The following is a 27,373-nucleotide window of genomic DNA, read 5'->3' on the forward strand; positions in this document are numbered from 1 at the left end:
TAACACGGGTTGGGTGCAGGTGTCCCAGTGCATGTCAAAGAAACCTGATCAGTAATACCCGAGCCTCACTGTCTGCATTGTCCTGTAGGTGCTGAACCTTCCCCGGCACTCCTAGTGCCCAGTGCAAAACGGCGTAGCAGGAAGACCAGCAAAGACACTGGGGAAGGCAAAGAAGGGGCCACCACAGGACCTCAGGAGGCCACAGGGGGAAAGGCCAGAGGGCGAGGACGGAAACCTGGCGCCAAAGCCAAGAATGGTAAGTTGTCCCTGGCCTGGGAAGTACGGGGATGAGACCACTGTGGGAATCAGATTCTGGGGCTTGGGGCTTCCCATGAATGACCAGTCTCTTGTCTTGTGAGAATTCCATGCCGCTGGGCAGTTTTACCTGGTTTGTATACAGACTGGAGAAGGTGGCTAGCGTTTGAAGGACCTGCCAGGGTTCCCTGCGGGCTTTCTGACTAGGATCCCAGCTCACCCAGCAGGAAGTCCTGCCTCTCTTCCACCATTCCCCACCTTTGACCTCTAGTTGTCTTCTCTATCAGACAGAGCTGCTGTACTGGAGGAGGGGGCAGCTGCGGATGAAGTACCCAGTGCTCCCTTGGCCCTGGAGCCCATCAACACCCCAAGTTCCAAGAAGAGTCCCCCGGAACCAGTGGACAAGCGGGCCAGAGCCCCCAAAGCTCGCTCAGTCTCTGCACAACCCAGCCCCATGCCACCCACCTTCTCCAGCTGCTCAGCTCCCGAGCCCTTTGGGGAGCTACCAGCCCCTGCTGCAACCCCGCTCATCAATATGCCTGTTACCATGCCTGCCACTCGTCCCAAACCCAAGAAGGCTCGGGCTGCCGAGGGGTCAGGCGCCAAAGGTCCCCGGAGGCCAGGGGAAGAGAATGAACTGCTTGTCAAACTGGACCATGAAGGGGTCATGTCCCCTAAAAGCAAGAAGACCAAAGAGGCCCTGCTCCTGCGGGAAGATCCAGGGCCCGGGGGTTGGCCGGAGTCCACGGGGTTGCTCAGCCTGGGTAGCTACCCACCAGCTGTTGGCAACGGTGAACCCAAGGCCACCTGGCCCAAGGCTCTGGAGGGAGACCTCACTCAGGAGCCCGGGTCAGGGCTTCCATTAGAGGATCCTGGCAACTCCAATAGCCCAGACAAGACCCAGGCTGAACAAGATGGGGCTGAGGAGTCAGAGACCAGCAGCAGCAGCAGCAGCAGCAGCAGTAGCAGCAGCAGCAGCAGTAGTAGCAGCAGCAGCAGCAGCAGCAGCGGTTCCGAAACAGAAGGCGAGGAGGACACCGAGAAGAGCAGGGAAGATGGCCGGGGTGCAGGCGGTCGGACCTGCAGTGCCGCCAGCTCCAGGGCATCCTCTCCTGCCTCCTCATCCTCTTCTTCCTCCTCTTCCTCTTCCTCCTCTTCCTCCTCTTCTTCCTCTTCCTCCTCCTCCTCATCCTCCTCCTCTTCCTCTTCTTCCTCCTCTTCTTCTTCTTCCTCTTCCTCCTCCTCCTCTTCCACCACAGACGAGGATTCGTCCTGCAGCTCAGACGATGAAGCGGCCCCTGCACCTGCAGCGGGTCCCTCCACACAGCCAGCGCTCCCCACCAAGGTGTCCAAGCCACCTAGCAAGGCACGCTCCTCAGCTCACTCCCCGGGCAAGAAGGCAGCCCCCACCGCCCAGCCACCACCCCAGCCCCCGCCCCAGCCCCAGCAGACTCTGCAACCCAAATCCCAGGCTGGGGCTGGGGCCAAGAACCGACCCAAGAAGAGAGAAGGTGTGCACCTGCCCACCACCAAGGAGCTAGCCAAGCGGCAGCGTCTGCCATCGGTAGAGAACCGGCCGAAAATCGCTGCCTTCCTACCCGCCAGGCAGCTTTGGAAGTGGTTTGGCAAGCCCACCCAGGTAACTTCCTAGAAGGGAGCTGTAGATGGGGGTAGCCTTGAGTTACGTAAGAACACCCTGGATTCCAAAAATCATTTAGAGTCCATGTCCTGTATAGTGGGCCCCTGCCCAGCCTGTTCCACAGCCTTCCCTTTGGGGCTCCAGTGTGGACACTGCAGGGACCCACACGGCCGCTCCCAAGCCGTTAGGCAGCTAGCCTGTTTGTCATCGCTCCTGCCTCAGCTTATAAACCTCACGTTCAGAGAAGTGCAGGCTGGGTCTTAGCAACTTTGCCTGGCTTCGACCCTGTATAGCCCCTGAACTATCCTGTGTGTGGTAGGCCAGGGGTCATGGGTCCCACCTCTACTCTCACAGTCAGGGCTGGTCTTCCAGAAGCAGGTTCCAAGCACTCCCCATCCTCACCACCTTATCATCCACCCACCTACGTGTACAAAAAGTACACATACATGTGTACACGTATGCCCACCTACTTGTGCAGAGGCACCAAGTGCTCACATGGGTATACATTCAGGCCCGTAATGGTGCACGTACGGGTGCTGTTATGTGCCGAATAGCAGAATGCCAAACCCCACGCCACCTCCACCAACCACACACTGCACCCACTAGCGCAGCACCATGTCCGCTGTTGTGGAAAGTGGTCCCTGGCTAGGGGAAGTAAGCTACTAGAGGGTGGATCCGGAGTCTCTGTTGTTGCTGATTGTTTCCTGTCTTCCTGGTCAGCTGTGACGTGAACAACTTATGTTCGCCAAATCCTCTCCTTACCCTGTGTTCTGCTCGAGCACACGGTCAAACAGCCATGGACTAGATCCTCTGAGAACATGGGCCAGAAGTAACTCTTCTCTTCTTAAAGTCTTTTTTTCTTTCATTCTTTTAAAATCTGTCAGGTATTTGATCAGCAATGAGAAAAATAACTATCACAAATAGACCTTAGAGACGGGTGGTGGTAGCTCATGCCTTTAATCCCAGCACTCGGGAGGCAGAGGCAGGTGGATCTCTGTGAGTTCGAGGCCAGCCTGTTCTACAGAGCTAGTTCCAGGACAGCCAGGACTACACAGAGAAACCCTGTCATGAAAAAAAAATAGATAGATAGATCGTGGACACATGACCGCTGTGCATAGGAACACACAGGAATAAAGTCACACGTGTCCACATGTACATACATGCAGTATACGTGGGGCAAGGTGCACGTGTACATGCATTCCTCAGTGGAGGTGTCGTTAGTAGCTATACTAGACGCTTTCATGTGGGGTAAGGTTAACAGCCCTCCTGATCAGCAGCCCACCCCGTACCCATGGGTTAGAAAGGTCCCGAGTGCCAGTGCCGCTCAGCTTTCCCTCCCAGTAACAAAGTACCCTCTGTCTAGCCAAGGATGAAATTGAATTTTGCCTCTGCCTTCTGGGTGCTGGGTCTACAGGCATGTACAACCATGCCCGGGTTATGACGTGCTGAGGATGAAACCCAGAGCTTCATGCATGCAGGGTAAACACACTACCGACTGGGCGCCGGAACCAGTGCTAGGCACCGTTCACTCTGGTCCCTGGTGAAGTGCTGGGTGCCCTAATGAAGAGGCATATGTAGGAATAAACTTCTCACACCATGACCAGGAAGCAAGGCGGAGGGAGAGTCCTAGGCCTTGAATTCTCTTGAGGACATACCTTAGTGACCTAGTAACCTTAATGACCTCAGTAACCTTGCTAGCTCCGCCTTGCTGTGCCCTCACCACTTCCTGGTAACCCCATCCTGGACAACCAAGACAATCTAGAGCCTTTGGGGACTCTTAGTAGCTAGGCTCATGTGTGGGTTTCCCTACCCACAGACCCACCCTGGATTTGCTCTTAGCGTCCATGTGCCTAGATCAGGGCGCTCAGGGCTGTGTGAACAGCTCTGAGGAGATGCCCCTATCTGTTGGACTCTGCCTACCCCACTTGTGTCCCCCTAGCAGGTTTAGGCGTTGGGAGTTAACAGTGACCTCCCTCAAGGGTTTGAGGAGCCCCTGGCTTGTGTGGTGTCGGTTCCTAGGTTCAGTGAGGCTGGAGAGGTAGGGGTACAGTAATGTCAGATCGGGTCTGTTTGGGAAGGGGCAATTTCTTTGTCCCTCCCCTCTCCCATCCCTCCTGAGTTGTCAGTGGCAGATTGATGAATTCCAGGTTCAGCGAGATAATGTCTCAAAAAAACAAAACAACGTGGAGCCACAGATGGCGGCACATGCCTTTATCCCAGCACTCGGGAGGCAGAGGCAGGCGGATCTCCGTGGGTTCGAGGCCAGCCAGGGCTACGTAGTGAGACCCTGTCTCAAAAAAAGAAAAGAAAGAAGAAAGAAAAAAAGGTGGAAAAAGGTTCAGGGGCGGGAGAAACGGCCCAGGTGTCACTAGAGCAGTTGGTGTTCAGTCAGGAGGCCCAGAGTTGAAATCCCAGCACCTCCTCTGGCGGCTCCCAAACGCCTGTAACTTCACTTCCAGATGATCTGAAACCTTCCTCTCACCTCGGTGGACATCTGCGCACACACGTGCACATAAACAAAGCCAGCTTTTAAAAAAAATAGATAAGATGGAGCAATAGAGAAAGACACCTGTGGCCGTCACACGTACACCTGCACGTACACCTGCATGCACACACATAACTCCCTCTAAAGACGAGGAGGAGTAGGGGTGTAGTGGACAGCTTTTGTTGCTGTGAGAGAACATTTGATATCATCCAGGTGTAAAGAAGAAAGTTTGGCTCATTGTGTCCACCTGCCACCCGCTGGCTCCATTGCTTGGGTCTGCGCTAAATCAGGGGCACATGGCTAACAAACCTGCTCACCTCTTGGCTGCCAGAAAACAGGAAAGAACCAGAGGCCCGATAGACCCTTTAAGGCTGTACCTCCTGTTACCTTCTTACTTCCCGTTAGGCGCCAGCTCTTAAAGGGTTCTGCTCCCTTAGTGCCACCAGCCGGTCATTAAGCCCTCAGTGTGTGAACTCAGGGTGGGGTTGGGGCTTTCAGATTCAAGCTAAGGCGTCCTTTCCATGCAGACCCCCAGGATTGGTGGCAGGTGACTTAGGATGAGGGGATCCAGGCCTGCCCAGACAGGGCCTGGCTGGTGGGATGGCTGGGCACAGTGCTGGGCTCTGGCCCCTGACTAATCCGTCCATCCCACAGCGGCGAGGCATGAAGGGCAAGGCTCGCAAACTCTTCTACAAAGCCATCGTCCGAGGCAAGGAGATGATCCGCATCGGGGACTGCGCGGTCTTCCTCTCGGCCGGCCGCCCCAACCTGCCCTACATTGGCCGGATCCAGAGCATGTGGGAGTCTTGGGGCAATAACATGGTGGTCCGCGTCAAGTGGTTCTACCATCCGGAAGAGACCAGCCCGGGCAAACAGTTCCACGAGGGCCAGGTGAGCCTTTCCTTGCTGGGAACCGAGAGTCTGGTCTGTAAAGGCCGACCCGTGGTATCTCATTTGTGTTGCTGTGATAAAACACCCTGACAGAAAGCAGCTCAGGGGACGAAGGGTTTTCCTTTAGCTGGCGGCTCTACGTAACCATCCACCTCTGTAGGAACAGCTGGTCCTATCACAGCCACAGCTGGGGCAGAGAGAATGGATGCCTTCATACCTAATGCTCAGCTCGCTTCCTCTACTGCAGTCCATGGTTCCCTGCAGGGAAGCGTGCTGCCTACAGTGGGCTGGCTCTTCTCACCTCAACTAACAAAATCAAGATGGTCCCCAGCACATGTGCCCACAACCCACCTAGACAGTACCTTACTGAGACTCTTCCAGATAACACTAGATTGTGTCAAATTGACAGTTAAAAACTATCGCCAGGCACTGGTGGTGCACACCTTTAATCCCAGCACCCGGGAGGCAGAGGCAGACGGATCTCTGTGAGTTCAAGGCCAGCCTGGTCTACAGAGTGAGTTCCAGGACAGGCTCCATAGCTATTGAGAAACCTTGTCTCAAAAAAAAAAAAAAAACACCAATAAATAAATAAGTACATACATATACACATACATACATACATACATACATACCATCACACAATTTGAGGTTGGGCATCTGGGTGCTGAGAACAGTGGCCCCTACAGGTGGGGAGGTTGAGTTCAGGGGAGCTGGTGTAGTCTGCCGACCTGAAATCTCAGATGGTGGCAAAACAAAGCTCAGACTGCTGACCCCCATCCCCTCCTCTGTCCCCATAGCACTGGGACCAGAAGTCGGGGCGCAGTCTCCCCGCAGCCCTGCGGGCCTCCAGCCAGAGGAAGGACTTCATGGAGGTAAGACGGCAGCAGTGGGCTGGCGCTGGGGTGCAGGCTCTGTCCCGTCAAGCCTCTCCCTCTGTGTTTGTGGCTCCGAGCTACTGGGGACCCCTTCTCTGCCCCCCTACTCAGTGACTCTGCCTTTGGCTCGGTGCCTCCTAGTATCGTTTAGAGGCACATCTGCTCTTTGCTTCTGTTGCTTCTCTCATCTTTATTTCTTTTCTGTGTGTCTGTGAATGTGAATGTTCACATCTGTCAGGGGAGGACCATGGTTATCATCAAACCCAGATCTTACTGGCCAGTTAGCTCCAGAGGTCCTGTCTCTGTCTTCCGAGGCTGAAATTACAGGTAGTCCACCTGCTACGTATATGGACTCTGGGTTCTGAACTTGGGTCCTCATTACTTGCTTTTAAGATGAGGACCTTGACTCGAGTCAGCCCAGACCGTCCTGTCCATTCTTATCTGTGGGCACCGTCTCCTCCTGGCGTCTCCTCATCTCTCTTGGTCTCTGTCTCTGTCATTGTCCCTTGGTCTCTCTCAATCTCTCCCTCTCTATCTTGTGGTCTCTATCTCTCCATCTTTTGCTCCGTCTCTTTTTATTTCCATTTTTCCATCTCTCTATAATGCTCTTCGGGTCTGCACCCTTAAAGCATCCCAGAGTCCCCCGGATCCAGGAGTGCTCCCTCCAGCCCCTAACACCTACGCTGTGTCACCACAGCGTGCCCTGTACCAGTCCTCCCATGTGGATGAGAACGACGTTCAGACAGTGTCCCACAAGTGCCTGGTGGTGGGCCTGGAGCAGTATGAGCAGATGCTGAAGACCAAGAAATACCAGGACAGCGAGGGCCTGTACTACCTCGCGGGCACCTATGAGCCCACCACAGGCATGATCTTCTCCACGGACGGCGTGCCTGTGCTCTGCTGAGTGCCGCCTACCCAGCGGGGCCCACAGAGACCCCCCCCTTCCCCACCACTGCCATGGCGCGGGACCATGTGTGTTGTGTGCATGCCAGTGTGCTCGTGGGCGTGTGCATGTGGCCAGGTGGACGCCCAGGGCAAGTGCGAGTGTGTACATGTGTGTGCCCGTATGCATGCACGTGTGTGCACACATGTGCACACATCTAGACCCTTTCTGGTCATCCCCTGGTGCCCTCGTGCTGAGACACCTCCTCCCCTTCTCTAGCTATCAGGGTCCGGCTCTGCTGTCCCTCCAGGGTCATCTCAGAGGGGATTTCCCTCCAGCACTTTGTATGCGCTTGGTGAGGCTGCCCTCCGAGCTCTGGGCCTGTGTAGACTTTCTGATTCTGTGGATGGGGCGAGGGAGAGTTCCAAGGACCCAGCCTGCTGCTTGGTATAGAGTTCAACCACACCCAGCACGGAGCCCATCGAAGGCCTTCTACCATGGGCCAGGGGGGCCCCAACGCCAGCCAGCTTCACCAATCATACTGGGCATCTGGGTGCCTGCATGCCCGGCCTCCACCCTCTCAGGACAGCCTGGACTTGGGGAACAAGGCAGGGGAGGGCAGCCCAGGAGCACCACCATACCTGGTGGGCCCCCCAGCCCAGACCCTTACACTACAGAAAACCCCATTGGTGCTGAAACCCGCGCCCACGCCCGGCATGGCCTGCCCGGCCCCCTCCACCAGGAGGATCCGAAAGGGTTACCTGTACAGTTTATTGTAGCCTGCCCCTGTATTATACACCTTTAAATGGAGTCAACTTTTTAATTATATATATAAAGATAAATATATAAAAATATATATATATAAACTTTTTAAAACTGTGAAAAATAGCTATGAAATTATAAAAAAAAACACATTCTGACGTGCAGAATATTATTTTTTATTTCCTGTTAGATTGTGAGTGTCCAGCACCGGCTTCATGCCTCCCAACTCCCCTGCACCCTCACCCCTGCCCATGTGTACTGTATGTGCCCCCAAATGGACGAGAGATGGAGACAGATGGAGGGGCCCCGAGCCCAGCCCCCAGCTCAGCCCGAAGCACTTAACCAGCCCCCTGTGCCTGCCAGACCCCAGTGGGGTCCCCGGAGGCTTTGAGCAGACAATCTTGAAGGAAGGAAAAGCCAGACTTCGGTTTTGTTTTGTTTTGTGTGGGGGGGTAATTACTGTTTCCTGATTTTTTTTAACGTTTCTTTTGGAATTTTGTTTGTTGGCAAATTCTGTGTGATCTTTTTCATAAAAAAAAAGAAAGAAAAGAAAAAAATTTAATTGGAAAAATACTATGGCTTGGAGTGGCTTATTTGGGAGCCTGGGATGGTGAAATCAGGACAGAGGATACAGGGTTCTTGACCTAGAGCGGGCGTCCAGAGACTAGAGCCACACGGCATTGCCTTTCAGTGACAGGCCCCACACGCCGGTGGCAGAATTCAGGGTGCAGCCTTTAGCTGCTGAGCTAGGCACAGAGGTGAGCTTGGTCAAGTATTTTGGAAAGTTCTCGAAGCCAGAGTGGTCTCTTGTATAGAATTCAAGAGCTGGAGGCTGGAGAGAACTTGTCCTTGCAGAAGACCCAGGTTCAGTACCCAGCACCCACATGGAAGCCACAACCATATGTAACTCAGTTACAAGGATCTGACACCCTATTCTGACCAGACATTACTTGGTGCACAGACATACATGAAGGCAAAACATACATAAATCTTTAAAAAAAATTTTACGAGCTACAGGATGGAGAGGTTGTCTGTAAATTGCCTGCCTGAGTCCCATCCCGGAAAAACAACAGGCCTGGTGATGACCTCAGGATCGCAGTGGTCGGGGAGGGAGGATGGCCTCCATGACTCTAGCCAAATAAGGATGGCCTGTGGGGTCAAGCCCACACCTGAATGGGTCAGGGTCACACACCTGTGTCTGGGCACGGTAACAGTTCTGGGGCCTGCTGAAGGACTGAACCCTGGCCAACCGCAAGTGTGAATCTGCATGGACAGCCGCAGCCCTCCTTCGGGGATTTTCTGCGTCAAAGCTGGGGAAGAGGACAGAGTGGGCGGGGTGGTGACAAGGGTTAAGGTTGAACTTGTTGCAGGGAAACTGAGCAGCAAGGTGGGCGAGAAGAATCAGACTCTCCTGCCATCTGGCGACCTCCTGTGGTATCACCACCACCCTGGTCTAGAGTCATCAGGCTACCCAGCTAGGACCCCCAAAGGTTGAACACCGTGTGGCCCTCCTCCGAGGCTCCATTTTCCAATCCCATTTCTTGGGGAACAGTAAAAGGATACTTCTGAGCCTGGGGCCATGGCCTACTGAGTCAGAGTGTTTGCTATACAGGCATGAGGACCAAGTTCAAATCCCCAGAACTCATTTCAGAAAAATAAGTACAGCCAGTGGATGGTAGCAGGTGGATTCCAGGGGCCTGGGGCCAGCCCGTCTAGCCTAAAACTCCGAGAAGCAGGTGTGCTGAGTGACCGTAGATGGCAAGGAAGGCAGAGGGCATGTGGCAGTGGACACTGGATGTCTTCCTCTGATACACACACACACACACACACACACACACACACACACACACACACACGGGTGGGGGAGATCGAGCTCCAGATCGTCACCAGAGCTGGAGACTGCACCTGGAAGACTCCATTCCCAGGCTTGAGCAACCTGTCTCCCGGCCCCAGATGGGTAGCGCCAGCACCTAGCCACTCCTCTCATTGAGACTGAGCCGTTCTTTCTGTGTGCCAGATAAATCTGTTCCCCCATCCTCATGGGGCCAACAGTCATCACGACCTGTGCAAGCCCCAGATGCTTAGCACTAGGCACAAGAGCAGGCCCCCGACCAGCTCTAAAAACACCTGGCTCAGGGCAGGTGGGGCTGCTTCACAGGCGGGATCACAAAGGTCTGCGCACTGTGGAGAAGACTTAATCCACCGGGACCCCATTTCAATCTCCCCACACTGCCCCAGTGGCTCAGTTCCCACCGCTCCCCCCACAGACACCTCACGAGGGACAGCGGTCGGCAGTCTCTACCATCTTTAATGGCCAGTGCGGTAGTCAGAGGACACGCAGGTAGACGGGACACAGCAGGGGTTGGAACAGGGTGGTCACAGCTGGGGTCAGAGTGTGTGGAGAGGCAAGTGTCCGGGCTCAGCAAAAACCGCCTTCGGCCAGAAGCCCTGCCACCTGGAAACCCTACTCCCGAATTTGCTGTCACTTGCCAGGGTTTCTAGTGTCATGACTTGATTCTCAACGAACAGGGGCAGGGTGGCCTAGGTCAGGAGTGCAACCCGGCTGTCCCTGCATCATGGATAGGTTGAGTGGAGCTGGGGAGGAAATGGAGAACTTCCCTGTTAAGCGTGACCTTTAGCCTGTGCACTAGGGGTGGGTGTGGGGGACGTCCTCCACCTCAGGTGGGAGCACCCAGGTCAGCGCTGTAGCTATGACTATGGGAGGCCTGTGTAGACCCAGGTGAGGTTTCCAGATGTGCGTGTGTGTGTGTGTGTGTGTGTGTGTGTGTGTGCACGTGTGCGTATGTGCATCTGTGCGCGTGAATGTGTGTGTGTGTGTGTCTAAGAAGGGGACAGAATGGAACTGGGGACTGTCCCTTTCCTTCTGGATTTCTAATACTCATGAGAATATGCCACCTACCCAATAAGTGAAAACCACATTGACGACCATGGGTCTTTGTAGCAGACCCTGCGGTGGGGTTGTAGGGAAGGGAGTCACTCAGACCTGTGGGCAGCCATTCTGGGTGGCTTTGAGTCTGAATGACCCCAACACGCTGACGTGACAGATGTCGGGCCTCTGGACATAGAGGGTGAAGAGCAGGTGTCTGAGCAAACACAGAACGTGGGGTAGGAAGCGCCCCGGGTGGTGAAGGCAAGTTCCAGTTGCAGTGGGCAACTGGAATGAAGTGGCGAGGTGGCATTAGTGGCTTAGGAGCGGCCAGGACCCCGTAGGCACTGAGGCAGGGGTGGGAAGGATCCTCAGGCCTTGGGGTGGCTGGCCTGAGCAGCCCTCCCTGGGCAGTGGGCAGGGTCAGGTGGGCCTAGCTCAGGGGCCGACAGGGATGGAGTCGTTGGCGGTGGCTGTTTGGAAGCAGCTGCTGTGGGCATCACGGGTGAGGCTGTAGGTGCAGTAGGCCACAGCAGAGCCCAGGGTCAGCCCCGACATATAGGACACGGTCATGGTGTTTCCTGTGGGCGAGAGTAACCTAAGTGGGGGGCAAAGAATAGCCATAGGAGCTGAGGCCACGCTGTGCTAGCCAGTCGCTGTGGCCATGACGTCTCAGGTGTGCACTATGGTGACAACTGTCAGTGTCCAGGAGCCTGTGACGCCCTGGGTTAAACATTCCTCTCCTGGAAACCCACAGTCTCCGTTTTGGGTCTTTTAGGAGTGATCTAACGGAGTGCCTCAGGCCTTGCCTACTTCTCTGCCCTTCTCTTTCCTTCCTCCCCTATTCTCTTCCTTCATTCCTTCTCCCCTTCCTCTCTTCCTCTTCCTCCCCCCCCCTCTCTCTCTATTTCTTTCCAGTCTTAGAGATAGAATATGTAGCCTCCTTTCACAAGCTAAGTCAATTATCTACCACTGAACCACACCCCAGCCCCTCACTGGGGGATTCTAGGCAGGGGCTCTACCACTGACCCACACCCCAGCCCCTCACTGGGGGATTCTAGGCAGGGGCTCTACCACTGACCCACACCCCACTCCTCATTGGGGGATTCTAGGCAGGGGCTCTACCACCTAGCCATGCCTCAGGGCCTTTGCACATAAGGTTCCCTCTACTTGGATGTCATTCCTGGCGGCTTCCTGTACCTGTCTCCCTCACGTCTTCCTCCAAGAATCTGCTCAGAAGCTACCCCCTCAGTAAGTTCTTGCAAGATTGTTCTCTGCATCATAGCTCCCAGTCCCTATATTTGCCCCCACTTCTCAAACTGACGTCACTGCTAGGGCTTAGCACCATGACACACACCACATCTGTTATCGCTGTGTTTATTGACTGTCTCCGTCTCAGGACTGTAACCCTGCAGATGTGGGCAGTATCCATCCCCACAGCCTAGGAAAGTGCCAAACAGGCTCCCTGCGTCGTGGCAGAATTAGTGAATGAATGAATGCATGAATGAAATAAAATAAGCACAGAGTTCCTTATACCTACAACTTCCTTAACCTTTGGGACCAAATATATTTTCTCACTCACTGGTTGTCCTTGGCTTCTCCAGGTCTCAGTTTCCTTGCTAGAAGGGCATCAGACTATCAAGAGGGAGCCCTGGGTGTCTCTGAGGTCAGTGAATCTTACCTGCCAGCTCCCGCTGCTTGGGGCTCACTTTCCCGGCTGCCAGAATCATGGGCACACTGCCAAAGTAGCCATTGCTGATGCCCATGAGCAGCGAGAAGACGCAGGGCCAGGCGGGGTGGCGGAGGGTGGGCATGCCACTGGGGTAGACGCACAGGATGAACAGAGGGATGAAGACCACGCGGAGGCAAGAACAGGCAAGCAGATGGGTGCCACGCCAGTCCACGGGTAAAGCTGCCAGGATCTGCAGAGAGCAGGGAGCGTGGGTCAGCCACCTGGCCAGGAGCCTGCCTCTCCCCCAGGCCCTCAAACTGCATCCTGTCCCCGGCACCTGGGACTCCAGTGCACTCCGCAAGGCCCTCCGAATCACCTGGACCTCTTTTCCTCCAGGACTGGTGAAGGAGGAAGAGAATATGCCAGCGAGCGCTCTACCGCTGAGCCGCGCCCCCAGCGCCTCACTGCGGGGATTCTAGAGCACTTCTGAGGGGCTGGGGGCATGGCTCCGTGGTAGACCACTTGCCTGACAAGGGTAAGGCCCTGGGTTCCATCCTCCATAAGTCATAAAAGACAGAAATGGCAAAACTGACCACAAAGACACATGGCTCATCTGAGCTGCAAGGTGGCTGGGGTCCCGCGCCAGCCCTGACCACCAATCCCGTCTACTTGTGTGACAGATGAGCTGCCCAGCTGGCATCTCGTGCCCGTGCCATCCTCAGAGGGATCCACTAGTGACCACGAGGCAGGGGCTGCACCGCACAGGACAGGGTTTAGAGATGGTGACACGCCATGGCTTCCACCCTCGCCACCTGGAACTCACATGACCCTCAGCCTGGGGTTGCTCCCGAAAGACCAGAGCCTTCCTGGGGTTCCCCAGAGCCACCCCGTGTCTCACCTTGCCCACGAAGTCCGACAAGTTGAACACGGCCATGACGAGAATGGGCAGCCACTCGCCCAGCACGCAGTGGCGGATCTCGGACTCCAGGCCAGGAAACAGGCACAGTGTAATGAAGTAGGTGACCGCAATGGACAGCATGTCGGCCCAGATGACCCGCGCCACAACATATCGGTGCAACAGCAGGGCTGGAGGAATCGAGGCGCGTTAGAGGGTGACGCTGTCTCCAGCATGTGGAGGGGCAGCCACACATGCCACTGGGCCCCACGGTGCCTCAAGCTTACCCCTGAAGGTGGGCCAGCTCCGTTTGACTCGCGGGTGAGGCACATCAAAACGCATGTAGGCCCCACTGCTGCTGTGGGTCACCTCATGGGCGGGGCTGTCCTTTGGGGACCTGCTGCTGGACAGGGATGGGGTTTGGTGCTCCTGGGTGGAAAGGAATGATGGGAATCGTGAACCAGGTACCCAGGGCAAATGGTGGAGCCACAGTCATTCAGTTAGCACCTACTGTGTGCACTTCCTTATGGAGGGACAATGTCTACCTGCCCTGTGTCCCCTTACCCAGCCGGCACTTTGAGCTCTGAGGTGGGCGGGAACGGAGGTGGTATGCAGCATGCAGCCACCAGAGGGCACTCTATCTTCTCAGAACTGTGGCCTGGCTTACCCAGCCCACAGATAACTCAGAGAGTTGGTATTCAGGTCTCTGCGGGAGTCCTCACAGAGAGACACACCTGAGCTAGGACTGAAGGGAATTCATCCCAGGATTCCCTGCCTTCCATCTACCTGACTTCCTCGGACCCCACTTGCATGGCCCTGGAGTTCTCCCCATTAGGTTCTGGGGATCTGCCACACACCCGGGGCTCTTCTCCCTGGCCACAGATGGAAAACTGTCACCTCCCACTGTCCTAACAGGGTGTCCTAGCAGGTGGGCCACAGAAGCTGAAGAGAGCCTCAGGCCGCAGAGTGGAAGGCCACAGCTGAGGGAGGGCCACAGACGACCCCTGGTGCCATGAAAGGCTGAAAAGGCCACAGAATGGAATGAATGTTCCAGAGTACGGAAGCAAGCCTGCAGCCCGAGATCACGGGGCCACAAATGGGGTCACCGAGGAACTCTTCAGGCACCTGTGTGGGAGAAGGAGGCCACGCCAGGCCATGGCACTCACAAAGTGGATGTCTCCTGAGGCGACATCATGGTGCACCCGGTAGCCTGCCAGGACAGGGCGGCTGTCCCGAGGCCGTGTGGTGTAGTAGAGCACGAAGCGGCTGCGCCGCACCAGCAGGTGCAGCAGGAAGCAGAGCAGCTCCAGCCCTGCGGAGACCAGGAAGAAGATGATGGTGCTGGCTCGCTCATCCGGGAGCAGCAGTTTCGTGAGGATCCGGCTCAGAGAGATCATCACCCCTGCAGTACCTGGAGGGGAGGCAGTGGCCACTGAGCATTCCTGCCGCCTTCACTCATGCCACCCCCCGCCAGTCTCTTGTCCCGTCCCTACCCCATCCCATGGGCCACCAGTCTTTCCTCACTGTGTCTACCCACTCCATCCATCCATGCTCCCGTTCCAATCCACAGTACCTGATCCACCATCCTACACGGTCCCACCCGCTCATCCTGCCCAAGGCCCCAACGTCTCTCCAAGTACTCCCCTAACCATCGCAGCCCCTTACCCATCCCTGACTCCCCACTCCCAGCCCAGCTGAATCTGATCTCACTAGCTGCACTTCGAGACTCACTGCGCCTATCCAGCCAGCCTGCTTCAGGACGGTTGCTGCTCCCACCAACCCCCTCCCCACCCTGTCATCTTACACCCCATGGGCAGTATCACTGAGTTCTGCTGGATGTCCTGCCCTGAGGTAAACACAAGGATCTGCTTTCCCAGGCTTGATGGAGTAAGGCCGCAGATAAGCCATGGAAACACATGTCAGTGGTACAGGGTACATACCGTGGCAGATAAGCCATGAAAACACACATCAGTGGTACAGGGTGCATACCATGGCAGATAAGCCACGGAAACACACAACAGTGGTACAGGGTGCATACTGTGGCAGATAAGCCACGGAAGCACACATCAGTGGTACAAGGCGTACACTATGGCAGAGGATGTGAGCAGAGGGGAAGGATCAGGACAGCTTTCCCTGGGAGGAGCAGGTAAGTTAGGGGGTCTGCAGTACTGGAGAGCCAGGCACACAGACCAAGAGTGAGCACCCCAAGTGAGTAAGAGTCACTCACGAGCATGTGAAATACCGAGGGGAGCTCCTTCCCCAGAGCAAGGGCCAGCAGGAGGAGGGTGTCAGGGTCAAGGCAGGCAGCGCTGCTGCAGAGAGCAGGTGGAGTTTTGCTAAAGTTCAGCCACAGCCACAGAGCAGTGTGGGCAGGACTAGTCACATCCACCGTGAGCTGATGAAGGCGGGCAGGGCTCTGAGCAAGTTTGCCCTGAGGACTCTTGGCTACTGCATTACAGTCCTGAGTCAGTACACCAACACCATCCTGATGGGCCAACCTCACAGATTCCACCACAAAAACTACTGGTTTGGGCTAGGAATGTGGCTCGGTTGGTAGGGGGCTTGTCAAAAATACACGACATTCTGGGTTCGCTCCCAACCCTGGGTAGTGAGTATGGTGGCACAAGCCTGGAATCCCAACACTTGGCAGTTGGAAACAGGAAGATCAGAAGTTCAAGGTCATCCTCGGCCAATGTAGTTTGAAGCCACCCTGGGCTACAAGAGACCCTCTCTTAAAACAACAACAACAAAAAAGTCGGCTGACTTGCAAAACCACCTGTGTGCTGGCCACCTTCCAGCTAGCCACCTGAGCTAGGTGGCGTGGTTTGATGCTCCAGGCAATGAATGGCAGAAGAAACCTACAGAAAGCTGCCAAAGAGGAGATGCGGAGAGCAGCCCCTGAGGATGATGGCTGGGTCCAGTTTCTTGCAGGATTGTGACTAACTACGTAACAGAAAATGGGACGGGACACACTCAGAGTCTGTCTGGAGGGCGTATCCAGAGGCCTTTTGAGGGCTGGGCACTGGGTGAATTTCAGGCTTGTGCAAGGGTGCTGTGTATCAGAAAGGGGCATTTGGGATGTGGCTCGGCAGACAAAAGGGTTTAAGTAACAGAGTGATAAGCAAGGGTGGCTGCTGGCGGTGGATGGGGGCGGGGATCTGGGGAGGACTTGATCTTGAGTGTGTGCGGGCGCTCACGCAAACACACACACACACACACAGAGTTGCAAATTCCTAAAATTGAAACACTCCCTCCTAAAAAAAGGGGGGCGAGGGAGGTTCAGAAGACTCAGGAACTACAGATCAGAAGTCTAGCTGAACCCCACCAGGTTCTCAGAGCCCCTCCTCAGGGTTATTCCAGCAGGAACAATGCCGGGGAGAGGACAGTCTCCCACCAGCAGAGCTCCCCACAAGCTGTGCAGGGAGCCCAGGGACACAGCTCTACCGAGTTCACACCGGAGCTGGGTCCTCTAGTGATGGAGCTGTCTTTGAGCCATCACACTCCTGGAAGTCAGCTCTAATAAACTCACAGGTGCCACAAAGTGCCACAAAGCTAGACAGGGTAGAACTGTTTTTGTTTGGTTTGGTTTGTTTTTTGGTATACCAATGGTGTCCTATCTGGAGTGAACAGACTTTTAATTACATCTCTCCGGGAAAAGCCACACAACGGCCACGCATGCTCACTGGAACTACGACTCTCATCCTCCAGAGGAACTCCACACGCCAGAACCCTGGCACACACAGGTGTGCCCACGTATCTCTCCCACCCAGTGGTCCATCCCTCGCCACGGACAGTCATCATTCCTGACCCACCTCGCTAACCAGGGCATGCCCAATGGGGTCCCCAGCCTGTGCCCCCTTGGAAGCCTTAGTACTCACTCTCTCCAGTCATCACCCCTTGTGTGTACCTCTTGGGCAGTAGTCCCGTGTAGCCATAGAAGCTAGATTGCTGCACTTAAGAGAGAGAGGAAGTGGTCAGATACCATTTGCCACTGGCTGACGCAGAGGCAGTGTGGCCCTCCTGTGTTGGCACTGGAGGCCAGGTTAGCTCAGAGCGGCAGTGAGGTTTAACACAGCCATACGGCGCATGGCAAGAAAAGGGTGTTGCTCTGAACTTGGTGCACACAGAGCAGCCGCTTCCCTGCCTCTGGGGTTCAAGGTCACTGACAAGTCCTGTCTGATAGGTGCAGAGATGACAGCGTCCCTTGCTCCATGAGGCAATGCAAACTCTGTCTTTTTCCCCAACAGCAGTGACGCTTGAGACGGGACTGTCAACCTAAATACCTGTGTGGCTGTATGGGACCCAGCTCCTGCCCCTTTTCTGATGGGGTTGGACCATGCAGCAAAAGCAAGGGCGAACTGAGCTTATGGATGTACCCGTGCAATGTCAACACTTGGGGGCTGGAGGCAGCAGGATTAGGAGTTCAAAGCCAACCTGGATTGCTTGAGACCCCCGTCTCAATTAAAAAACAAACAAACAAAAACCAGAAGAAGGAGCGAGCTGGGGACGTAGCTTAGCTAGGACAGAGCTTGCTTAGCATCCATGATCCCCTGAGTCTTACGCCCTGCCCTGCATAGTCTGGATATGGGGGTACATGCTCATAATCCTAGCATTAGGGAGGTGGCCATGGGAGGATCCAAAGTTCAAGAGAACCAGAGGATGGCATTCAAAGCCTGTGCCACATGAGAGCCACCTTGGTGAGCATGAGGGTGCATGTGTGTGGTGTATATATGCACTCTGGGGTGTCCACAGGCACATGGTCAGCATCTGGACTGACTCAGCCTTGTAGGGTGCATTACCTGTACAAGAGGACCACAGAGCTCTTGGGCTCAGCCCTCCTGGTGCATCCTGGCCCCACTCCCTACCTGTGCATCCAAAGGCTACGGTGCCCACGGCGGCCAGGTTGATGGCATAAGCCTGGTCGTGAGAGAAGAGCTGCAGCCACACATCGCATATGCTGATGAAGAGCAAGGGACCCAAGGCAAGGAGGTAGCCTGCAGGGAGCAGAGAAATTGGGAGGGGCGTGGTGAGCGCCAGGTGGGGGCTCCTCGCCTCACCCCATTTTCCAGAGAGCTGGGTCTCAGACACTTGGCTAGAATATTAGGCAGGTAGAAGACTTCAGGAGAGTCTACGGGAAAATTCTGGGGGCTTCCTGGAGGAGTAGGCATTAGCGCTAAGCCTTGGAGCTAAAAACCACTGTGCAGAGGGATGGACAAAGGGAAGGGTTTATGTAGGGATCTGGGGCTGTAACTGGGCGGGTCACAAGAGCCTGTGGAGGTGCTTGCATCATGCTGACCCTGACTTCCAATCACAGAGCCCACAGTGGTCCTAGAAAAACAACACGTTGTTTCACAGACAAGGCTAGGAAGCTGGGTGGGCAGGTGTAGGCTAGGCACTCTCAGGAAGAACGTGGAGCCTCTGGGAGGGGACAGCGCAGGGTGGCCTTGAATACCTGTGGTGATCCTAGTGTGCAGGTTCAGCCTCTCCACCACAACGTTGTTCAGAAGCACAGCCGCCAGTGCCACCAAGATATAGGTGAGGCTCATGTCGAACACAATGGAGGTCCCTGCACAGAAGAGCCACGGTGACTCACTCACCCCCCCCCCAAGGGCTCTTCGCTCTCCCCAGGGGGCTGACTGCTACCCTGAGGTCACTCAGCCATTGCCAGCAGAGCTGAGAGTCACCTATGTGACAGTTGTCCCTCAGCCTGCGATGTTGGTCCCTGGCTAACTCAGCCTCCACACGTAGGTCCAGAGCCCACCTTTACTCCCTGCAGAGGTTTAAATGTGAAATGTCCCCATGGACTCTCACACAGGAACACTTGGTCCCCGGCTGGTGATGCTGTTTGGGATGTTTGGGAAGGGTTGTGGAACCTTCAGGAGGTGGAGCCTCACTGTAGGGAGTGAACCACCCGGGAGGGCCATGAGGTTTTATGGGGGGGGGGGGGGAGACACTTCCAGTTCACTCTATGCTTCTGGAGTGTGACTGCCGTGTGCCCAGCCAGCCTCTCAATCCCTCCACTCTGCTTACCCTGCCTTCCCTCTCAGAGTGGACCACACTCAGAAAACCATGAGTCAGAACAAGCCCCGTGCTCCCTTCAGTGGCTTTTGCCAGGCCTTTTACCATAGCAACAAGAAAAGTAACGACTCTGCTCCCCAGATAAGGCCATACCACAGTTAGTCATCTACCCAGCACAGTACAAGTTCCCTACTGTGTCCCCCAAAACCACACCGGCCCATTCTCTCCATGCGGGGCCCTCACCATGGGATTCTCAGAAGGCCCTGGACCAGGCAGAGGGTACAGAGCCACCTGTGAGGGCGGTGCGGACGGCAGAGGGACCCACCTGGGTACTTGTGGTGAAGATAGTCCACGTCGGTGATAAAGCTGTTGTATGGCAGTAGGAAGCCCACGCCAGCCAGCAGCATGGCAAAGTAGATGGCATGGTAGCGGTCGTCTGGCACAGGTTCCTCTACAGCTGAGTGGGGAGACGCCACAAGAGACTAGTGAGCACACTCAGGCTGTGGCCTTTGCAGCAGGGCGTCTACCACCGCCACCACCACTGTGGACCACCATGGCCCCTGCCATCCACATCACTATCTTCAAGGCCACATACATCAGAGCCTCAGTGATGCCTAATCTATGTATTTGTTTATTTTTTGTTTGTTTGTTTGTTTATTTTTCAGTGTGTGTGTGTGCATGTGTATGCATGTGTCTTGCATGCGTGTGTGCATGTATGCATGCGTGCATGTGTGCATTGTGCATTTATGTGCATGCATGCATGCATGTGTGTGTGTGCAGGCACACACATAGTGCAGGTGCACATAGAAGCAAGAGAGTATCACATTTCCTAAAGTTACAAGCAGTTGCGAGCCACCTGGCGTGGGTGCTGGGAACTGAACTTGGGTCCTCTGGAAGAGCAGAAAGAACTCTCTTTTGGATTTTCAAGACAGGGTTTCTCCGTAGCTTTTGGAGCCTGTCCTGGAACTAGCTCTTGTAGTGAGAGCCTCGAACTCACAGAGATATGCCTGCCTCTGCCTCCCGAGTGCTGGGATTAAAGGTGTGCGCCACCACCGCCCGGCTTCAGAAAGAACTCTTAACCTCTGAGCCACCTCTCTAGCCTTTAAATGTTTTGTGTCTGGTGGCACATGTCTGGTGCCCGAGTTTTATATGATTTCTGGGATTTGAACTCAGGTCTTCACACTTGCTCAGCAAAGGGCTTTCCCCTGATTCCCCAGGCTCAGTGATAGCCAATCTCGACTGTCAAAGAGACAGGGCTCAGACTCACAATGGAAAAACAATCTCTGGCCGTGTCTGACAGAATGTCTAGACTGGGTTACATGTGGTGGTAGCACCCACTCTGAACGTGGGTAGCGCCAATCCTGTGGGCTGGTGTCCTGGACTGAGTGGGAAGTGAAAGTGTGCTGAACGAAGCTCTGGTCTCCCTGCTCCCTGACTACAGACGCAGTGTGTCAAGCAGCTCATGACCCTGCTGCCATGCCTTCTCCACCATGACGACTGCATCTTCTTTACTGCGAGCCACGAACTTTCCCCTCTCTTTAAATTCCACGTCAGGTACTTTGTCACAACAAGTAACAAACCCAGTTACTCTGGCCACCATGGATGCTGTCAATGTAGCCGCTGTCCACCATCGTCACAGCCAATGCCCAGCCATCACAACCACCCTGGTCCCAGCCACGTGAAGAGCAAACCTGACCAGATAGTGGGGTGGCCTTCTGAAGACCTGCGATGGGGTCAGCCAGTGGTCATGCAGTGTGGGGCTGGCAGGAGTTAATGCTCTAGTGTTCAGGATGAGCCCCAGACAGGATGCTGGGATTCAGGAACCAGGGTGGACATGGCAGTGACACCCACCATTGTCCCTTTAACAACTACTGATAAAAATGCTCATTTCTGTCCCTGTTGATCTGGTAGGTTTCTTTCTTTCTTTCCTTTTCCTTTCTTCTTTCCCCAACCCTCAATAAGACCTCAGGCTGGCGTCCAACTCACCATGTAGCCAAGGATGACCTTGGACTTCTGATTCTCCTATCTCTACCTCCTGAGTGCTGGGATTACAGGCATACACCACCACACTTGATTTATCTGATACTAGGGATGGAATCCAGGGCCTCACACATACTAAGCAAGCACTCTGCCAACTGGGATGCATACTACATACATGGATGGAATCATGACCTAGCTTTGACACCAAGAAACCACGATTGTGTCACTTGAGGCACAAAGGCTTGTCACTCTTGCCATGACTCAACAGCCAAGGATGGGGGATTGATTGATCCTCACCATCAAGGGATGGCAAATCGATGCTGTCTATAGGAACAAGAAAGAATATGCCTGGCACCAGGTGTGGTGGCACACGCCTTTAATCCCAGCACTTGGGAGGAAGAAGTAGGCAGATCTCTGTGAGTTTGAGGCCAACCTGGGCTACAAAGTGAGTTCCAGGACATCTAGAGTTGTTGCACAGAGAAACTCTATCTCAAACAAACAAATAAAAGAATATACCTGGCATATGAGAGGACCTCTTGGCCTCTTGTGGCACTTCTGATTACAGCTAATGTGTTACAACTAATGGGAGACTCCCAGAACCCAGTGCAAGCCAGGTCCCTAATGTCCCAAGCCTTCAGAAATAAAGGCTCAGCTACCTGCCAGGGCCAGAGCAGCAGGCAGGTGTCTGTCTCTGCTGTAGCAAAGGGAACCTAAACAGACCAGTGAAAGAGCACATCCCGAACATATGCCGTGGTCACGTGACCTCTGGAAGAGCAGCCAGGGCTCTTAAGCTCTGAGCCACCTCTCCAGCCCAGGTGGTTCTTCCTTTAAGATGAGTTGATGCTTCTCTGAGGGAGTGTGTTCTCACTCCTGGGAGTCTGAACGAGTGAGCCATCAATAAGTCTGGGTTTCCTGTGACTTGTTCCCATTTCCTGTCTCCTCATGTGACACCCCCTCAGGTTCCCACTACTGTGGTGCCTCTCCACGAGGCCCTCACAAGAACCAAATAGAAACTGGTGACAGGTTCTTGACTCTCCAGCCACTGAAGGCTTAAAAAGCCTCTATTCATTATAAAGTACCTGGCCTAAGGTATTTTGTTATATCAACAGAATGTGCACTTAGATACTGTCTTTGCCAGCCACACTTTAGTAAGCTGGTTTCTTTCTCTCTCTCTCTTTCTTTCTTTCTTTCTTTCTTTCTTTCTTTCTTTCTTTCTTTCTTTCTTTCTTTCTCCTTCCTTCCTTCCTTCCTTCCTTCCTTCCTTCCTTCCTTCCTTCCTTCCTTCCTTCCTTCCTTTTTTTCCCTTTGGTTTTCAAGACAAGATTTCTCTATGTAGCTTTGGAGCCTATCCTGGAACTCACTCTTGTAGACCAGGTTGGTCTCGAACTCACAGAGACCCACCTGCCTCTGCCTCCAGGGTGCTGGGATTAAAGTTGTGTGCCACCACTGCCAGGCCCGGTTTCTTATAATAAATATCTATAATCTATACATGTGCACAGATCCATATCGTATCTATAACTATGCTTTCTCCTATCATCCATCTATCCACACATTCATCCTGCTATACATCCATCAATCCTTCATCCACCCATCCACCATCTAATCAGGCATGCATCCCCACATCCAGCAGCAATGCATATATTCATCCATCCGTCCATCCATGCATCCATTCATCCTCCATTCATGCATTCATCCATCTGTCCATACATCCTCCATTCATTCTTTCATTCATTCATCCATCTGTCCTTACATCATCCATCCATTCATCCATCCATCCATCCATCTGTCCACACATCCTCCATCCATCCATCCATCCATCTGTCCATACATCCTCCATTCATTCATTCATTCATCCATCTGTCCTTACATCCTCCATTCATCCATCCATCTGTCCATACATCCTCCACGCATCCATCCTGATCCACTATCCATCCATTCATCCTTCATCTAAACCACTTACTCATTCACACACCCTTTCCTCAGTCGTCCTTTTATTCATCCATCTAGTCATTATCTATCCACTCATCCATTTATCCATTCATCCATCTATCATTTACCTAATCACCTGTCTTTCCCGATGTCTATCATTTACTTATTTTTGGTTTCGAGACAGGGTTTCTCTGCATACCAGCCCTAACTGTCCTGGAACTAGCTCTGTAGGCCAGGCTGGCCTCAAACTCACAGAGATCTGCCTGCTTCTGCCTCCCAAGGGCTGAGATTAAAGGTGTGCACCACCACCACCCAGATGTCTATTGTTCATTTGGTTTTATTAAGATGAAGTCTAATTATATAGCCAGGCTGGTCCAGGATTGTAGCAATCCTATCTCAGCTTCCCAGATGCTAAGATTATAGTGTGAGCCACCATACCTGGCCGTCTGTCTGTCTGTCTGTCTATCTATCTATCTATCTATCTATCTATCTATCTATCTATCTATCTATCTTCTATCATCCTTCTATCTCTCAATCATCTACCTGACTTCCTCCCTCCCTCCTTCCCTCCCTCCCTCCCTCCCTCCCTCCCTCCATTCCTCCCTCCCTCTTTTCCTCCTATTGAGCATTTCCTGATTCTCTTTCTCTGACTGAACCCTAGTGGGTGACAGCCTCCAACACCAAGGGCACCATAACTGCAGCCTTTACAGTTCAAATCAGCTCCGATGCCTGAGCACTGCCCAGAGCGCCTATGCCCTGTCTGCCAGGGCCCTTCCCCCACCGTGTCTATTGTCACCCTGGGGGCTGGCACTGAATTGACTTCATTCCTCTCTGCACAGGAGCGGGTGTACTTTGTAACCCAACATGGGGCTCAGCCAGCAGAACTTCACCACACAGGGGCAAAGAGGCCAAGAATGCTTCCAAGCCAGGAGCAGAACTACTGCAAACAACTGCTCAAAATTCTACCTCCCAGGTGGCCCCCGAGTTCCCAGGATGGCGCTAAGGAACACTGACTTTCGCTGCAGTCGCATTGAGGCCTGCACCGGGCACTGTCCCTCAAGCATGCACAAAGTCCCCAAGCAGGTGAGGGACGGTAGCAGGGCTGAACCTGAGCCCGTCCCACAGCAGACCTGCTCTGCCAGGCCAGCTGCACAGAGGATTGGGACAGTTCTTCAGTTTGGGGAGACAGGCTCAGGGAAGTTTAGAGCTTTGTCCCAGATCACATGGTGGGACTGAGGAGCAGCTGTCTGAACTTCACATCCAAGCCTCATTCCCAGTGGCAGAAACAGTTAACAAGTGAAAAAGGGACTTCTACAGCCATGGCGAACAGCAGAGGTCACATGACACAGTGCAGAGCGGGGGCATGGGTGGTAATTGTTACTCTAGCCACCTAACTCATCCTGACTGAGTCTCTTAGTCTCCATGACAACCTGAGGCTCCTGCTGTCCCAAAGGTTGACTGGAGGCCATGTGGCCAGTCATGGCCCTGAGGCAGACAGTACCACTTACATACCGGGGTCTGTGAAAGTGGGGACACCCCTGACTCTGACACTTGGATCCTGAGCCCCCTCTGCTGTTGTCTCTAGCTGGAAGTTGTCAAAGCTGAAGCTTGTCACCACACTCTGGCCAGATGTGGCTGCCACACAGGACTCCTTGAGGCGCTGGCTTCCGATGGAGCCCATGGCAGTTCAGGCTGTGAGGAAAGGAGGCAAGGCAGGAAAAGCGGTAAGGGAGGGGACACCATGTTCCCATACCTCATCATTAGGCCTCATATCTGGGGGCTGTCCGTCCATTCACCCCACACCCACCTGTTTATTTGTTTGAATACATTCTGTCAGCTAGGGATGAAGTTCAGGTACGCACACATGCTATACAAGAGCTCTACCACTGAGCCACACCCCAGCCCCTCACTGGGGGATTCTAGGCAGGTGCTCTAGCACTGAGCCACACCCCAGCCCCTCACTGGGGGATTCTAGGCAGGTGCTCTAGCACTGAGCCACACCCCAGCCCCTCACTCGGGGATTCTAGGAAGGTGCTCTACCACTAAGCTACACCCCAGGCTCTCACTGGGGGATTCTAGGCAGGGGCTCTACCACTGAACCACATCCCAGTCCCTCACTGGGGGATTCTAGGCAGATTCTCTGTCACTGAGTTATATCTGCTTTGTTCTGAGACAGGGTTTTTGCTCTGCAACCCAGGATGGCCTACAACTTGTGATCCTCATGTTTCAGCCTCCCAGACCTGGGACTACAGGAATGCCCCACTACATCTGTCTTTGTTTCTCCCATCCTTATAAAAATATATTTTAAAAACTGTCTTATTATTTTTAATCCTATGTGTATCTGTGTACATGAGGGCTGGCTCCTGAGGAACTCAAAGGGTTCAGATCCCCTTAGACCTGGAGTTATGAGCAACAGCAAGCCACGTGACTTGGGTGCTGGGAACCAAGCCTGGTTCCTCTGCCAGAACAGTCTGTGCTCCTGACTGCTGAGACATCTCTCCAGCCCAGTTTCTCCTTTGATGTTTCATCATGAAGGATACAAGCTCAGCAACGAGGTGATGTGACCTTGCCTGTTGCTATGGAAACCGGGTAGGAAGAGCTAAGGCTATAGCCCAGGAACCCAGTTTGGAGGTCTTTGTCCCAAGGGCAGTTAGGTGGCCTTCACACAGGAGAAAACACTGGGCAAAGGAGACATACATATAAGTGGTGGAAAAATATATTGGCGTTGGAATGCCAGGACACAGTGAGCAATCAGAAACAACGGGTGCCATTACGGAGACTGTTCGCCAGCCGAGAGCTGAGACTCACTCATCCTTCCCCTCTGAGAGAAAGGTGCTGCTATGCATTTCTTAGCCAGTCAAAGGGAGCGAGCGATGCAGGGTGAATAATGCCCACTCTACTCTCGTGGGCAGAAAGTAGTAGAGTCCAAAATCCAACCCAGGTTTGTGTGATAATGTCTTTCTGGGGTACTGAACCACAGCTCCAGTTCCTCAAGAAGATTCTAGGCAGGTGTTCTACCACTGGACCACGCCCCCAATTCCTCAATGGGGGATTCTAGGCAGAGGCTCTACCACTGAGTCACACCCCAGCCCCTCACTGGGGGATTCTAGGCAGGTGCTCTACCACAGAGCCACACCCCAGCCCCTCACTGGGGGATTCTAGGCAGGTGCTCTACCACAGAGCCACACCCCAGCCCCTCACTAGGGGATTCTAGGAAGGTGCTCTCCCACTGAGCCAGAACTCCAGCTCCTCACTGAGAGGGTTTAGCAGGTGTTCTACCAGTAAGTCACACCCATTGTAGTTTTGCCTCAGTGTTTCTTGCTTCAGTTCAGATCTGCCTTATCTTTGGAGGAAAGGGAACCTATGGCTGGGAAGAGCCCCAATGCCCAGGTACCCCTGTGTGCATGGGTGTCTATCTTTTCTCCCTCTAACCTTTATCAGGTGAGTTTTAAAACACTGCTGACGTGTGGTCTGAAGAGAAAACATACCCGCTCTTCCTAGAGCAAGAGACGCATGTAGCGAGGGGCACACAGGGGCACTGGACCCAGACCATGGTCAGAGACAGCGCCTCACTGTCAGCAAGCACAAGTGAGAGAAGCCGCGGAAGAAGCCGAGGCCCCCACCCCTAAGAGACCTGTGCCACCAGCATGCCCTGTGCCATATCCACCTGTTTTCATTTCTTTGCCAGGTCATTTCTGCAGCTCTTCTGCCTCAGTTTACCCCTTTCCCAGAGCCCAAGGTGAGTTTTCCCCACCAGTTACCAAGTCTTCCTCCTGGATGTGACTTCTCTCCACTCTAACTCTCAACAAAGTTGTGTTAGTGTCAGGGACCGAGACTCGCGTCTCCTTGGGACCTCAGAGCCTGCCGCATACTTAAACTCTGGGGCCCAAGGAACTCTGCCCATATTGGTGGCTGACCCCGGAGTGATATAGACAAGAGGCTGGGAACTTCTTCTGGAAGCTAGGAAGCCAGATGACCCTCCTCTCCAGGCAAAGGGCACCTCTCCTGCTACTTGGTCCTAGTAGCAACATCTGGACTTGGAAGAGACTTAGAAGGGCTTAGGACATAGCTGACCTGGGCTTGAACGACAGTGGTATTGGGTACAATCCTGGTCCCGTCTATCACTTGGCACACACCTGCCTGATCTCCAAAGGGGTGGGTTATGGAAGTGGAAGGCTTAGAATTACCGGATCAGACTCCAG

At 54.0% G+C, this 27,373-nt stretch overlaps 2 protein-coding genes across 12 annotated transcripts in view; one reads left to right on the forward strand and one right to left on the reverse strand.

The window, feature by feature from the left end:
• Positions 1-8,363, forward strand: part of Tnrc18 (trinucleotide repeat containing 18) — a 107,087-nt gene extending 98,724 nt beyond the window's left edge. For all 9 annotated transcript variants that reach the window (XM_050163265.1, XM_050163258.1, XM_050163262.1 and 6 more), the window contains 5 exons: positions 89-256; positions 543-1,894; positions 5,034-5,270; positions 6,068-6,142; positions 6,843-8,363. In XM_050163265.1, the coding sequence (XP_050019222.1) occupies positions 89-256; positions 543-1,894; positions 5,034-5,270; positions 6,068-6,142; positions 6,843-7,049 (2,039 nt within the window). In that variant the 3' untranslated portion in view covers positions 7,050-8,363. The remainder of the gene's footprint in view (positions 1-88; positions 257-542; positions 1,895-5,033; positions 5,271-6,067; positions 6,143-6,842) is intronic.
• Positions 8,364-10,087: 1,724 nt separating this feature from the next.
• Positions 10,088-27,373, reverse strand: part of Slc29a4 (solute carrier family 29 member 4) — a 28,807-nt gene continuing 11,521 nt past the window's right edge. For 2 of the 3 annotated variants that reach the window (XM_050163217.1, XM_050163216.1), the window contains exons 2-11: positions 24,684-24,863; positions 19,588-19,719; positions 18,697-18,810; positions 18,110-18,238; positions 17,123-17,197; positions 14,411-14,655; positions 13,532-13,673; positions 13,248-13,435; positions 12,359-12,599; positions 10,088-11,258 (exon numbers count right to left, since the gene is read on the reverse strand). In XM_050163217.1, coding sequence (XP_050019174.1) covers positions 11,116-11,258; positions 12,359-12,599; positions 13,248-13,435; positions 13,532-13,673; positions 14,411-14,655; positions 17,123-17,197; positions 18,110-18,238; positions 18,697-18,810; positions 19,588-19,719; positions 24,684-24,852 — 1,578 coding nt within the window. In that variant the 5' untranslated portion in view covers positions 24,853-24,863 and the 3' untranslated portion in view covers positions 10,088-11,115. The remainder of the gene's footprint in view (positions 11,259-12,358; positions 12,600-13,247; positions 13,436-13,531; positions 13,674-14,410; positions 14,656-17,122; positions 17,198-18,109; positions 18,239-18,696; positions 18,811-19,587; positions 19,720-24,683; positions 24,864-27,373) is intronic. The other variant, XM_050163218.1, reaches the window with a different exon arrangement.

Source organism: Alexandromys fortis, unplaced genomic scaffold, assembly GCF_014885135.2.
Source record: "Alexandromys fortis isolate MF-2015 unplaced genomic scaffold, M_Fortis_MF-2015_v1.1 scaffold_144, whole genome shotgun sequence".
In the NCBI taxonomy this organism is placed as follows: Eukaryota; Metazoa; Chordata; class Mammalia; order Rodentia; family Cricetidae; genus Alexandromys; species Alexandromys fortis.